The 15,492-nt window shown below is 43.0% G+C and overlaps 1 protein-coding gene across 1 annotated transcript in view; it reads left to right on the forward strand.

The window, feature by feature from the left end:
- ASTN1 (astrotactin 1) overlaps positions 1-15,492 on the forward strand; it is a 241,140-nt gene that overhangs the window by 167,258 nt on the left and 58,390 nt on the right. The window contains exons 9-11 of the mRNA XM_054980818.1: positions 3,120-3,194; positions 10,736-10,873; positions 13,850-14,000. Coding sequence (XP_054836793.1) covers positions 3,120-3,194; positions 10,736-10,873; positions 13,850-14,000 — 364 coding nt within the window. The remainder of the gene's footprint in view (positions 1-3,119; positions 3,195-10,735; positions 10,874-13,849; positions 14,001-15,492) is intronic.

Consider the following 15,492-nt stretch of genomic DNA (forward strand, 5'->3'; position numbering starts at 1 on the left):
AGAGCCAGTTTGGTGTAGTGGTTAAGAGCAGCAGGACTCTAATCTGGAGAACTGGGTTTGATTCTCCCCTCCTCTGCCTGAAGCCAGCTGGGTGACCTTGGGTCAGTCACAGCTTCTCGGAGCTCTCTCAGTCCCATCCGCCTCACAGGGTGATTGTCATGAGGATGATAATAACACACTTTGTAAACTACTCTGAGTGGGCATTACGTTGTCCTGAAGGGTGGTTTATAAATCGAATGTTGTTATTATATTATTAAGCCTTTTAGTTCTTTCATTTTGAATAATCTGCCTCGAGAAATTCAGTGAGAAAATTTGGTATAAGGAATTTTTCTAGAAAGTTCTTTATCAGTATCATCAGTTCATCTAGGAAGTCAGATTTATACAGCTGTTGATAATTGTACCTAAACTTCTTGGAGATCTCATGCAGTTTTATGCAGATGAAATCTCTTTTATTTGAGAGAATTATTTTCTAGACTTGTGTATAGGAGTTTCTTTCGTTTTTCTATTAGTTTTCCAAGGGTCTGTTTAGTTATTGGTTTTTTTCATATGGCTTTGTTTCACTACTATTTCTTTTGTTATTGTTGTTTCATTTTCATAATTTTGTTATTATTTCCTATTGGTTTCAATAGGAGCAACCTACTCCCTTTCTTGAGTCTATACCTTCCTGGTTTTCAATTTGAACTGGACAAAGCTCAAAGGGGTTGCAGAACTCCCCTAGACATCTACACTAGCCAAATACCAGACAGATAAAATAAAATGGTCCTCACTTTTTGAGGCAATGAAAGGTGCCCATGTTTAATATTAAAGTCCATGGGAGAATTGATAGAAATAGGAAACAGGAACACATAAAGTGGTTGGAGGAATTGGCACTGCAGTCACTTAGCTAGAAGGATAGTTGCTTGAGCTTTGCAGGGGGCGGGACTCACTACTGAATGATGTGTGATAAAATAAATAAATAAAATTAACATGTTCTGGTTGGGTTATACTTGGAACACCCAGAAACAACACAGACTGATGAATCTGATGAATAACAACAACAATATTCAATTTATATACCTCCCTTCAGGATGACTTAACACCCACTCAGAGTGGTTTACAAAGTATGTCATTATTATCCCCACAGCAAAACACCCTGTGAGGTGGGTGGGGCTGAGAGAGCTCCGAGAAGCTGTGACTGACCCAAGGTCACCCAGCTGGCTTCAAGTGGAGGAGTGGGGGATCAAACCCGGTTCTCCAGATTAGAGTCCTGCGCTCTTAACTATGGTTCTTGAAAGAGAGCTGTGGTTCTCAAAAGCTTATACCTCAATAAAGTTAGTTAGTATTAAAGGTGCTAGTGGACTTTTTACTATTTTGCAACTACAGATTAACACGGCTAACTCCTCTGGATCTATGAACAAAGACTGAGTTACAGAAGGCATACAAATCCCAAATTAATTATAATTCCCAAAGAAACACAGCAGCTTTATTTGGAGGGGGGGGGACATTTAAAAATCAAATGGGTTTGGTAGGAGGAGGACACTGAGCCAACACACAATCACAGCAAGTCACACATGGAAACAGAACTATGAAACAGGTAAGACTGAAGAGGTATTAAATTAAAAAACAGACTCCAAAGAGCCACAAGTGGCAGTTGGAAGCCAAAAGGCAAGCCATAAATCAAATAATAATAAGGCGGGGGTGGGGGACTTTAAAAAAATGCTTCAGGAAGATTTAGAAAACACCAGGGCTTTTTTCAGCTGGAACGTGGTGGAACGAAGTTCCAGCACCTCTTGAAAATCTAAACTCCCTTCTGTGTGACTATTTTCGCAGAGGGTGATTTAAAGTTTAAAAAACTACTCCCTTGTTCCAGCTGACCCAAAGTGACGTCATTGTGTAGTCCTGAGTTCCACCACTGAGTTCCACCACCTCTTTTCCCAGAAAAAAAGCCCTGGAAAACACATACACAAAATAGAAACTATATTCAAGATGAAAGCTAAAAAAGGAATAATAAAATAGTAAGCTGTACTTTGTTGTAAAAAAACTTGCAAACAATTCCTCTCCCTTTGAGTTGCTGCCCTCTTTCTTACAAACTGGCAAGCTGCAATATATGAAACCAACACTTACCTAATTCAAAGTCCCACCCCATATGCTTCAGTATTGGACTTCCTCACAGATATATGTAATCTTAGTGGCTGCCGTCTGCAATCAATCAAAAAAACCCCAGAGGTGCACTATCTCTCTCTCACTTTTAAGAACATAGCTTTGTATGCCCTTATTAGGAAAACACAGTAGAGACAGAGAGAAGCAGAAACTCAGTCTTGCAATTAGGAAAGTTGCTGAACCAGACAAAAGAAAATCATGGGTTCCTTTTATTGCAGGCTGTTTAGGTAAGGAATTTGTTTTACTTTCATATTAATTGCTATGATTACGAGACACCCCACTTTTGTAATTATTGTAATTAATAACTAAAGAAATGCACAAGTGTGTTATTTTCTTACATAATTCACATGCGACCATTCTTGCCCGCGATTTTGAGACTTATTCACAAACTCTTAATTTCTTTAACGAGTTAGAGATTTTTCTAGTTTATAAATTCTTTGCAAATTCAAGGTTGTTTTTTTCTTTCCCTTTTTCTTTCAGAATCTCACACACTTGCTGTTCTCCTGTCCATTTGAGCTCCACTCCCAGTTTTGTTTGATTCAATAATTGTTGGTACCAATGCAGCATTATTTTTTATTCTCACTTTTGACCCCCTCCCCTGCAATAGAAACATTCCCTTGCTTCCCACACTGTTTCACATCTTTAGTTCTCTTGAACTGGGGTGGGAGGGCCCAATCAGTTTTTCTGCTGGTGAAAAAGGAAGGAGGAGTCCCACCGAAAAGGTTATGCTGGGCATCATGGGACCTACAAAAGCTATGTGGGATGGGGCTGGAGTAAGGAGGGGAATTGGGTGAGTTGGAGTGAAAAAGCAGGTTGGCTCCAACCCTGTTGTGTAATTTCATATACTGATGAGTCATATTATAATAAAGTTTTGGATCTTCCAATGACAATAATTTTATAGCAGCATATAGAAATTCCAGTGATTTTTATGTATGATGTGATACGATTTTTATGGATGGTGTGATGTTATCTTTTTCCAGACCATGGCCATACACCATATTCCAGCGTGGATTTGATTTAGTGTTGGGTGAACAACCTTCTGACAAGATATTCAGGTAAGGTTTAAGCTTCCCAGAGTGACTGCCACTTACATTATTCTTCCTTCTTTTCATCCATTACGCTTTCTGCCTCTATTTTTTTCACCTCTTGTCTTAACAGGAATAAAACAAAACAGAGGTCCAGTGGCACCCTAAAGACTAACAGTGTTTATTCCACCATGAGCTTTAATGAGTCAGAGTTCACTTCTTCAGAGCCAATAGGCCCCATATGAATGTTTGCATTTTCAGTGCAAGGGGGAAGGGCGGGGAGGATCTGAAAATCTCCATCTCCCTCCTTATTTCGTAATCCCAATTAGATGCAGCTTCCATATCATTTCCTTCTGGAAATCAGTCTTCTTCTTCCTTGGACAAGTCACATTGTTATGCAGCCAGTCAAGTGGTTTTTTTTTTAAATTGATTTATAAGTGCAAAAATATTTTTTAAAAAACAGGAGAGAAAAAAAAGAAAGAATATAATGCTGGCTACCAGGGCCAGTGCCAGGGTTTCTGGCGCCTGCGGCGAGATACCTACTTGCGCCCCGCGCCGCCCCCCCCCCCCGGCTAACCAATTTTTAAAAACAGAAGAAATGGAGGAAAAATGAAAAGCACAAAACTTGAAACTTTTTACATTTTAAATTTAATTTTTATTTCTTAATTTAAATTTTAAATTTTAATTTTTAAAATAAGTGTGAGAATAATTATTGTGAGCCAAAAATCTATTTTGTGAGCAGAAACAGCAACTTGTATTGCAGTTTTGAGCACACCTCCTTTTGTGTGTGTGTGTAAAAAAGTTTCCCTCTCTCTTTCTTCCCACCTCTCTCTGAACCCAGAGACTCTTGGCAATAGAAGGAGGGCTTCTCTTATAGGGCCCACTTGGAGGAGAGAGATGTTTGGAAGGGGGACTGAGCTGAAGCCTTCTCTTTTTCTCTGACCCTCTCCAAGCCTTAAAATATTGATCACCTTTGTCAGAGATCCCTTTTGGGAACTACCCTCCATGCTCATCCTTCTCCCCCACCCTTGGGTTTGAAGTGAATGGCAGCTGACAGCTAAGCATGTGGTGTATAAATATTGAAATAAACTATTGGGGGAGAGGGGGAAGGTGGGGTGATATATGTAAACTAGGGAATGAGAGAAGGAAGGTGATAAAGAGGGGGGCACAGTGTGGGGCGCTGCTCTGCTGGAATGAAGGGGGAGCAGCATTGAGAACAGAGAAGAGGAAGGGGGAGGGAGAATGAAAGGAAGAAGGGGGGAGGAAAGTAATAGAATTTAAAACAACTTTAAACCCAGCAATAGTGATTTGCTCCTACCTGTCGCACAGGGACTGAAGGGGAATTGTGTGTGTCTCACCTTACTTCCTCCTTCCTCTGTGGCGGTGCACACACAACCAATCACTCTTTCCACCAAAAGCAGCATCCCCAAAAAAGCCTGAGGAAAAGTGAGAAGTAGAATTGATGCCAGCTGGGGAGGGGGGAAAGGATGTACTAAAAAGAATGACAGGATTGCCCATTGGAAATAATGGGAGAGGCTTGAAGGCTCATTGGAGGTAATGGGAGCCAGGAATGCCAATTTACTTGCATGGGCTCCATTGAAATGCATTACAACACAAAAAAAGTGCAAGAGTCCAATAGTGAAGCTGTGGCTCATGAAAGCTCATACCCTACCACAAATTTTGTTAGTCTTATAGGTGCTACTGGACTCTTGCTTTTTTCTACCGCTACAGACAAACATGGCTACCCATCTTGATCTATCAACACAGACCCCAGAGTGGAATGACAGTCCCTGGGAGAAGAATCAGTGGTCTGGGACTGGAATGGCAGAGGGTGTGGAATGACAGGGGGTGTCATTCCAGTCCCAGAGCCTTGACCCTATTCCCAGGAGCAGTCGTTCCACTCTTTGACCTGTCATTCCAGTCCCTGAGCACAGGTTCTATTCCTAGGGGCTGTCATTCCACTCTGGGACTGTCATTCCAGTCCAAGAACACTTCTGCTACTCCCAGGGGCTGTCATTCCATTGTGGTGCCTGTAATTCCACTCCAAGAATGCTTCTCTACTACCAGAGGCTGTCATTCCACAGTGCAACCTGTCATTCCTTCCCAGAACACAGATTCTGCTCTGAGGGGCTGTCATTGCACTCTGGGAGTAGTTATTCCAGTCCCAGAACACTTCTGCTCCTCCCAGGGTCTGTCATTCCAGTCTGGTGCCTGTCATTCCAGTTCCAGAATGCTTCTTCTACTCCCAGGGGCTGTCATTGCACCACACTCTAGGGGCTGTCCTTCCAGTCCCAGAGTACTGAGCCTATTCCAAGGACTGTCATTCCACTCTGAAACCTGTCCTTCTGGTCCTGGAGCACAAACTCTACAGCTAGGGACTGTCATTGCACTCTGGGGGCTGTCATTCCACTCCCAGAGTATTCCACCTGGTCCCAGAGACCTTTATGGAAAATCCATTCCATATTTTCTTTGCAACTTTTTTGGTGTTGTGATGCATTTCAATGGAGCCCAAGCAAGTAAATTGGCACCCCTGGCTCACATTATCTCCAATGGGCCTTCAAACCTCTCCTATTATTTCCAGTGGGCAATCCCCCTGTCATTCCTTTTAATACATGGCGGGGCAGGGGAGCAAGAAAGAAAGGAGGGAACAAGGGGGACAAAAGGTCAGACAGGAGCTCGCTGCTCCCCAGCCAGCTAGAGTGTCTCTTGCTCCCAGAAGCTTCGCCCAAGGCTTAAATTGAGAGAGAGAGGAGGAGTGGGGGGGAAGGCAGAGAGAAATGTCCCTGCTGATGGGGCTGAACTCAAAGCTCCTCAGGCACTGGCTGAGCAGGAAAACAGGGCTGCCCTTCTGCACTCTAGAAGAAATGCCTTGCACCAAGAAAGGAGAATTCCTGCGCGAGCGCACGGGAGTGCGCACACTGCAGGGAGCTCCAGTCGTTGAGGGGCCAGCCCGGCGCCTCCTTCAGAGTTCAGCGCCTGAGACAGGGGCCGGCTCCACCTCAATTGAAGAGCCGGCCCTGCTGGCTACAAAAACGCTATTGACAGATCTATACGTAGGTATCTATAAAAAGATTTCCAAATATCTAAATAGAAGTCCTTGCACAGTTGCCTTCTGTACGTAATATGTTCAAATGTTGATAAAGTCTTCAATCTAGTGATTTACAGGAGGTGGGCTTTTGTCTTTCCAGTGATGAAGTAGAAGTCTTTTAGCAACTGTAAGGGCATGGAGGGCCCATTTCCGTTGACCATCAGTTAGATTCCAAATTTAGCAGTGCAGTAACACTCTCAAAAATAAATGTTTCTAACACATGATTAATATGACTAATATCTTCCCCCCAAAGAGCGGAATGATTAAACATGACCAAAGCATGTGCTTAAGAGATGCATTTTGTGAATTGCACCACCAAGAGTTAGACACTGTGCTTAAACTAGGGTTGCCAAGTCCCTTTACCCTCCCAGCAGGAGGGGGGGCAGTGCTCACCTTTTATTAGCTCCTCATGCCTGTGTGATGATGTCACTCGCAAGAAATGACGTTGTGCCACCCTGGGAGCATACCTGGGAGGCTCATTCCTGAGCCTTTCCGCCCACCAGCCAGGTGAGTGGTGGCGGGGAGTGGAGGGTGGAAGTGGGATATCCCCCACCCCTACTGGGAGACCTGGAACCCCTAGCTTAAACTTTTAGTAAAAAGATACTGTAGTGTCCAGTATGCCCTAAACATAATTTTTTGCTGAATAAGTTGCAACTTAAAATCCATAGCTTAAAGCTTTATCCCATTGCTTTAACAAAATTGAATGCTCCAGATCATTATTCCATTCATCTCTAAGATTTTGTGTGTCATCAGTAGAGATCCAGATTGGGAGACGTAGCAAACTGAGTTAACAAATATTTCAATTTATTTTTCATGTAAATATCTTCCCTTTCTCTAAGCCTCTTCTTTACAAGTTTCCCACTCAATAGCATGAGGATTCACAGTTCCTTGGTTAATATTAAAATACTCTGCAAGTTCAGCTATCATCTGTGTTTTAAAAGTTTCATCACTGAGCAAACAGATGTTAAGATGCTGTAAGCTTAGTGGTTTAACCCAGTCAGGAAACTGGAGAACTAATGAAATAGGGGCATGATCAGAAATAACAATTACATCTATGTCACATGCTTTAATCTGCAGCATCAACGCAGCTGAAACAAGAAAATAATCTAATTGAAAATAGTTATGATTGTCATCAGAAGAAATAAAGGTATAGTCTCTGTCCTTTGGGTGTAACATAGGCCAAGGATCAATCAAACCAAGTTCAATCATGTAGACTTTGAGTAGATCTCATCAATGAACATTCCTTATGTGGGGGTGAACTTAAATCTAAAGCTGTATTTAATATTTCATTAAAATCTCCCCCCACTAATAATCATATTTAAGGTCTACCAAGTTACTGAAACTTTGATGAAACATATCTGGAGAATCCACATTAGGACTGTGTATATTAATTATGACCATAACAGAATCAAAGCTTTTCACTACCAAAATAATAAAGCAAATCTTTGAGTCTGTTATTACTTCTTGAATCTGAGAAGAGAAACGTTTATGTATTAATATAGCCACACCCTTAGACTGAGTAGACATACCTGTAAAATATACCTCTCCAACACAATCTCTACTCAACTTGTTTTTATCATTTAACATTATATGAGTTTCTTGTTAAAAAGCCACATTAGCATTAAGATTTTTCAATTTAGATTTGGTAGCATCTCTTTTTGCATTTGGTAGCATCTTTCATGCCCTGAACATGCTATGATATCACATCCAACATAAACCCATAAAATAACATATACAACCAATAAAGCTATTTCCCTTATTACTGAATAAATGAAAGATATCACATATAGAACCTTGTTTTAAGTAAAATACTCTTAAAAATAGCAGAAAAGTGCACATAGCAAAAAATTACTAATTTAAACAAAGTAAGTATTCCCATAATTCTATAAATCAGCCAACAACTCCCCACCACAAAAGTTCCCACTCCATACCGAAAGTGAAGGAAAAAATAGGAAATGCTCCTGGATAAGATTCCAGAAATCTCCACAATATCAGCCTCTCCCTTCTTATTAATGGATCATATATCTATCTAAAGATGAGAGATGTTTAGGGAAAGGGAAAAAAAGATAGACTTGCACACACACAAACATTCACACTCACACTCACACACACACACACATAGCAAAAAGCCAAATAATTATCTCTAGGTTGGCGTTATGCCCAGATCCCATAGTCATAACATGAAGAAAATGCTTTTTTTAAAAAAAGTGGATTGAGGAAAAGCTGCTTGTTTCCAGATTCATTTGTATATGTATAATTGTTTTAATATTTCTTCAGACGGTCAGCACAAACACATTATGTTTTTAGACCGATGAGGTAAGCTTCTGCTGCTTTAGGGTCATAAAACTTCTTAATTTGATCTTGGTACTGGGCACAAAAGATGGCAGGATAGTTAATGTAGTACTGCAGCTTCAACTCTCTTCCAAGAACTTTTGCTTTTATGAATTATTGATGTAATATTGATACTTTTTTAGTATAATCTGGGTAAAGTATAATCTGCTCTTTATCAGGACCCCAATACAAGCCCTGTTCCTCTCTCGCCAAATGTAAAAGGTGATCTCTCACCCCCGCTCGTAGAAATTGAACAATGATAGGAGCTGGTTTGTTTACACTGCCTGGTGCCTGAGGAATCCTGTAGGCTTGTTCAGTCTGCAATTTATAATCTGCAGAGCCTCACATAGTAATGTCTCCATGAGTTCAATCAGTCTCTGTCCTGCCTTTTCAGACTCTACTGATACTCCAAGAACATGAATGTTTAGATGCCAGACATAAGTCTTTAGATGAGAGATTCGGTTAGAGAGCACATGACGTGAAGCTGAGACCACCGTGGTTCAGTCTTCCAAGGCAGCCATTTTAGTCTCCTTCCACTGAACTCATATACCAATAGCCTCGATCGACTCCCACAGTTGTTAGATTGACTTATCAATTGCCATATAATTAGCAGAAAGTTTAGTTGCTCAGGTTGTTTTTCCAGCTGAGCACCCATATTTTTCAACAGAGAAATCACTTCTCTCTGAGCTTCCGGGCCAGCTGCAGGGGAGGAACGAGGGGCCATCTTTGTATTTTTTCCTCTTATGGCTCATTGTTGAAAGTTATAAGCCTGCTTATCTCAAGTTGAAAGCAAGAGAGAATATAAAACAGTAAATATTGCAAATTACCACTGCATCAAAGAAGGCAGGTCCAAATCAATACATGACACACGAAAGAGATAGGTGCGGCACAGAGTGACTTCTGATTACTCCGCCATCTTCACTGGAAGATGCAGCCAGTCAAGTTTAATTGTGTGGGGTGGGGCCATGTCTCGGTGGTAGAGCATCTGCTTTGCATGCAGGGGGTCCCAGGTTCAACCAAAAGACCAAGAAGTTGGTGAAATAAACAACCTCCACCTGAGACCTCAGAGAGCTGCTGCCAATAAGTGTAGACAGACCTAACCTTGATCGATTGACTTGAAATAAGGTAGTTTCATAGTGATTCATGGCAAGCAGTGGATTTCCAAGGACTGTCCCAGCCATTTAAGCAGAAATTCTAAGAGTCTATCACTGAGAGGTAGGTTTGCCAGATCTGGCGTGGGAAATTCCTGGAGATTTGGGGGTGGAGCCTGGGGAGTGGAGTTTGGAGGGGGGAGGGACCTCAGTGGGATATAACGCCAAAGAGTCACCCCTCCATAGCAGCCATTTTCTTCAGGCGAACTGATCTCTGTAACCTGGAGATCAGCTGTGAAATCTCCAGCTACCACCTACAGATTGGCAATCCCAGTGGGAGAATAAAATGGGAGGCAAAAGGAACTGTATTATCCTGGAAGAGGGTGGGATAGCAATGGCATAAATTAGTCAAAAGCGCATGTGTAAAGTTTAGCAGTCATAAAATTCGCCATGAATATCAGCTTTTCCTTTTATGCATTCTTAACATTTGCATCTCTTCAAAACTTGGATGCTGGTCTCTGGTTCCAGTGGTCTGGCTGCCTGCCAGTCCCTCCTTCTTCACTTTGCTTTGGCTTCTCTCTAGGATTCCTGCCTTACTGAGTTGTCCATGGGACTGCATAGCTGCTAAATATGCATTATAGGTCATAAAGTTGTGGTTTCTATACCTCCAGACTGTCTTTCTGTGGCTGTGCAATGGTGGAAGAAAGCTGTTCTAGGCCAGGGTAGAGCTCACTTCTGCTTGGGAGGAACGTGGTGCAGAATCTTCTGGGGGCACATCAGTAATTGGTGGGGGCATTCTTCAGCGTCCTTCAGTCTGTAGAACTCAAACATCTGTACACATTAATTGTATTTAGTGCCTAATAAAAATAGCTTGATGGTCATAGGGCAGAGGGGGTGTTCAGAGAGAGATGGGACATGGTGACAAACTAGGTCAAGGTGACCTGAAAACAGGCACAGCCTCTCATGTAAGCCCTGTCGAAATGGATGGGAGCCCTGTCAGAATGGTTATTTTCTAAATGCATTGCACGTGTCAGTGCCGCTCCTTTCTCCTCTGCTTCCAGATTCACGTATACACTTGGAGAAGGCATGTGGCTACCCCTGAGCAAGAGTTTTGTGATCCCACCTGCCGAACTGGCCATCAACCCATCAGCCAAGTGCAAGACAGACATGACGGTGATGGAAGATGCTGTGGAGGTCAGGTAGGTGCCTTCTGGGAGTGCTGGTGAATGAGAAGTTGCAGGTGAAAATGGAGCAGCCCAGGTGTGATGGAGCAAGGTAGTCCTCTACCTGCAGCCAAAATAGATGCCCTTTCTCCCATCGTACTGTTTATTCCTGGAACTCCCTACTGGAACACCTGCATATTGCTGCCTCTCTCTGTTCAGAGCTTTCTTCAAACCCTCTCTTTACTGGGACACCTTTGGCTGCCATCATTTAGTTGTCACCCAGTCTGAAATAGCCTAATTAGACATAACTGCATAATCTTCCCCCTGTTACCTTCACACTCCATTGTATTAAATGTTATTTATTTATTTAGGAAATCTATATGCTTCCTCTCCAGAATCCTGATCTTTTAGACTGTACACTCCACAGGGCACCTGTTTTCTGTTACTCTATAAAGCACAATGCATATTGATTGGGACTATATTAAATAATGTTATGGCTTGTATTACCATTCAGTAGAGGGGGATGTGCAAGGATTCATGGGAGAGAAGTAGGCACCTACTCTACTCTCTAAAATATTTATTTTTATCCTGGCTTTTAATTAAGGTGCTGATCTTTCAACATTTTAATAGTCTTTTTCTAGCCCGGAAACTGTTTCATGAGAATCATTTTAGGCTGCTAAAGTTTTTGTGTTCTTTTAATGCCCTGAGTGTTTTTTTTTTTTTTTAAATAATAGGTTTTTTATTACTAACAATTTGTCTGGTGTATTTTTTCCCCTTAAGTTTTACTTTGTAAGCTGCCTTGAGCAGGTTCTTGATGAATAACAGCTCAGAAGAGGAAACGGAGAAATTAAATTAATAAATAAATTCCAGTTCTACTCTCCATCCAGCTCTGGATTCCCCTACTTGGTTCATTTAGTCTTTCCAGTTCTTAACTTTAAGGGCCCAGAAGACTGCCTTTCCTTAAATAAGAGTGGGCACTGTGGCATCTGTCAATTTTGTTTCCTGGTGCCACCCCCCACTTCTTCCCCAAAGCAAATAGCCAGTCCTAGCTGTTCTCGACTTCAGTGCTTCAGAAGAACCCCGGAGGCATCACGTGTCCAGCTGTAGGGGTACCCATTGAGAAATAGCTACCTTGAAGGAGAAGGCTTGGCTGGCAAACTCCCATCCTTTTGCGATTGGCAGCTCCCCCTGGCACCCCTTTTCCTTGTTGTGCTGCTGACTCCCCATTCCCCAAATTCTAAAAGTGCCCAGCCCACAGTCTCAACAAGATCTGGGAGCCTTGCCCTGTTTGAGCCCATGTAGCAGCTGCATTCCTCATAGCAATTGCCACTTCTTGTTCCTTCTCCTGGTTGCATCTGCAGCTCACGGTTGAACCTTCCCCCTTGGTGGCATGGCCTGTCTGAAGAGGTGCGAAGGGCACCTTTGTTCTCACCTGTTGGGAGGGGTTGTGGTTTTTGGCAGGGTGTTCTGCTTATGTGGCAGCTGGGATTGGTACACTCTTTGGCTGACGTATCTTTGGGTTGATTTAGTGACCTTTACTGTGGTTGTGCCAATCCTTCTTAATAGCTGATGGTATATTTATATAGATCTATGTTTATTGGATCAGATCCAGAGGAGCTATTCTGTCAGGGTAATGGCATATGCTATCAGAATGGCAATTCTGGTGGAAGGGAGGAATATTTTTGCTGACTCCCCTCCCACTGCAGAACTCCACATTGTTCCTCTTCTGTGCTGATTATGAGTATCCACTGATCCTTAAGAATGCAATTTAATGGGGTTCAGAGTCAACCAGACTGAGTCCAGTTATATCAACTTCCCTGTACAGGAAGCGGAAAAGGCTAGTGCAGAGAATCACAGGCGACCTGGAGGTCACATCCAGTAATCAGTCAGAGGAGACCAGAGACAGCATCATAGAATTACAGAATCATAGAGTTGGGAGGGACTTCTAGAGTCATCTAGTTCAACTCTCTGCACAATGCAGGAAATTCACAGCCACCTCCCTCCATACCCCAGTGACCCCTACTTCATGCCCAGAAGATGGCTCCCCAGGATCCCTAGCCAAACTAGCCTGGAGAAAATTGCTTCCCGACCTCAGAGTGGTGATTGGCATTACTCTGGGCATGTAAGAAGGGGCCGCAAGAACTAAGCACTGATGTAACCCTCCCTCTTATGATCTGCCAAGGTACACAGAATTAGCATTGCTGTTGGATGGCCATCTACCTTCTGTTTAAAAACCTCCAAAGAAGGAGGCATAGGGCCAAGCTACAAATAATGAATGACACTTGAACAGCAAGTGAACAGCCTCACATGTATTCTTCCCACGTAGTGATCTAGTGGAGCGCAAATGAACAGGGAGGAATACATCTGAGTCTGTTCGCTTACCGTTCAAGTGTCATTTGTCACTTGTTGCTTGGCCCATAGTCATGGCAGATAAAAGGCTAGGTCCAAGAAGCAAGCAGTGGGTCTAGAGGCAGATGGCATAGCAGTGCATTGAGGAGCCAAGGCAGAGGCACAGCTTATACAGCTCTGCGTCCTGCCCTGATTGGCTGTCTCTGTCACCTGCCTCTGCTGGGCTGCAGTTCTCAGAGTGTCCACTTGTGGCGTGGCAGGGCTTGTGGGGGCGCAGGAGTAAGGTGCTATGCCTTGGTGCCCACGCCTGCCTTTTAGACTGCTCGTACCTTACATTCACTGGGCTGCAGGGAAAGTAGGGGAGATTTCTGCTGTATTGCTCACTGGATTTTGGATTCTGCCGACTGTATGGTTCAGGTGGATGCCTTATTCATATACATGTAGCTGCTTCACTTTGCTCATGGTCTGTTAAATCCAACTCCTTCTTTTTAATGAATTTTTTAAGGTTGTTAGTTGCCTTGAGCTTTATCGAATGGTCCAGATATTAACATTTTAAATAAATAAATTATAAGCATCTCAGTGACCTGAATCTTAGTTTTATATGTGCAGTCTCTGAAAAAGTTACAATAACAACTTTGGGTTTTTTTCCCCCCTCCACCACAGGGAGGAATTGATGACTTCCTCCTCCTTTGACAGCCTGGAGGTTCTTCTGGATTCATTTGGGCCTGTTCGGGATTGCACCAAGGACAATGGAGGCTGCAGTAAAAATTTCCGCTGCATTGCGGATCGGAAACTGGATTCTACTGGTTGCATGGTTTGTATGTTTTTTTTCTTCAAGATACACATAGTTGCTACTAGGGAGAGGGAGAAGTGTACATCTGCACAAGGAAACCTCTGAGGCTCTAGTGTGCTGATTTAGAACACCATGCTTGTAAGTTGTGGAGCGTCCAGATGCAACCCGTGCTAATTCCTTGAATTTGCATAGTGCCAACTGGGAAGTCTCAGGACTAGCCCACATGACATTAACTCCCAAAGGAAACCACGCATAGCGTGATAACCTTCTTTTTTCATTGACCAATTCTCATTTTTTTTTGCGCTGAAGCACCACTTCATGGGAAGTTCCCATGTGGATATTGCCATAACACTTTGGTAAGAAGCGGTGCCATGTGCATTCTTGGAAAGGTGACACATAGAATGGAGATTTGTGCCTTGTCTTCTTGGAGTGTCCTAACACTCAGTTCAGTCCCTGCTTTTTTCTCCCTTCTTCTACAATCTCTCAGTCTTATGGCCAGTTTATATTGATCAAACCTGGATTTGCCACACTGACAGTCCATTTGATAGAAGGATCTGTGGCTCTGCGGTACAGTGCCCGCTTTGCATGCAGAACACCCAAGGTTCAGTCCCTGGCATCTTTGGCTAAAGGATCTTAAGTGCTATTTAATGGGAAAGGCCTTTCTCACCTGAAGCATTAGGGGAGTGCTGCCAATCACAGTAGACAATAGTGAGTTTGATGGATCAATCATCTGACTGGAGGTAAAGCTTGACTTCTTAGATGACTGGGCACTGCAACAACTCCAAGTTCTCGGTTAAGAGAACCTGTTTGTCACTTTCACACTTGCGGATACTTCCTAGAGCCAAGCTACAAGTGACGTCTGACTCAGGTTGGACACTTGTCAGCTTCCCTCAAGTTTTGATGGGAAATGTATGGCTTGGCTCTCCATTTAATTGAAGTTTACAGAGCGGCAGTCTATGGGAGGGAGAACATGCAGTCGGGAGGGGAGTGCAGGTGTCGGGCTCTTGCCGGGCGCCCCCCTTCCCCTCTGCTGGGTGTGTGTGGGGAGGTTTCTATAAACTTCAATTAAATGGAGAGCCAAGCTGTAAGACCAGGATGCCTACATTTCCCATCAAAACTTGAGGTAAGCTGACAAGTGTCCAACCTGTGTCAGGCGTCACTTGTAGCTTGGCTCTTAGATGTACATTGGGGAAAAAGTAATGTGTGAATGAGGTACGGCCAGTAGAAATGGATGATTCACACACAGCTATGTTGCTGATTAAACATTTGCAAACTTTCCCTGGCGCTACAGAGATGGTCTTCTCTGCAGTGACATAACCTGCATTAAAAAGTTAAAAACAATAAAAGCGTAAATGGCCGTAGCATTTTAAAAAGAAGCAAGCAGTAAAAATTTGATACAACCTGAGGAGTTAAATTCTACATGCTGAAAAGTCCGCATCCGACACAAAGGAAAGAGCCAACCCCTTTCCACAGTGGTGCTGCCACAACAGAGAATTCCCTCTCCTTCATGGAC

Source organism: Eublepharis macularius, chromosome 5 (assembly GCF_028583425.1).
Source record: "Eublepharis macularius isolate TG4126 chromosome 5, MPM_Emac_v1.0, whole genome shotgun sequence".
Lineage (NCBI taxonomy): Eukaryota > Metazoa > Chordata > Lepidosauria > Squamata > Eublepharidae > Eublepharis > Eublepharis macularius.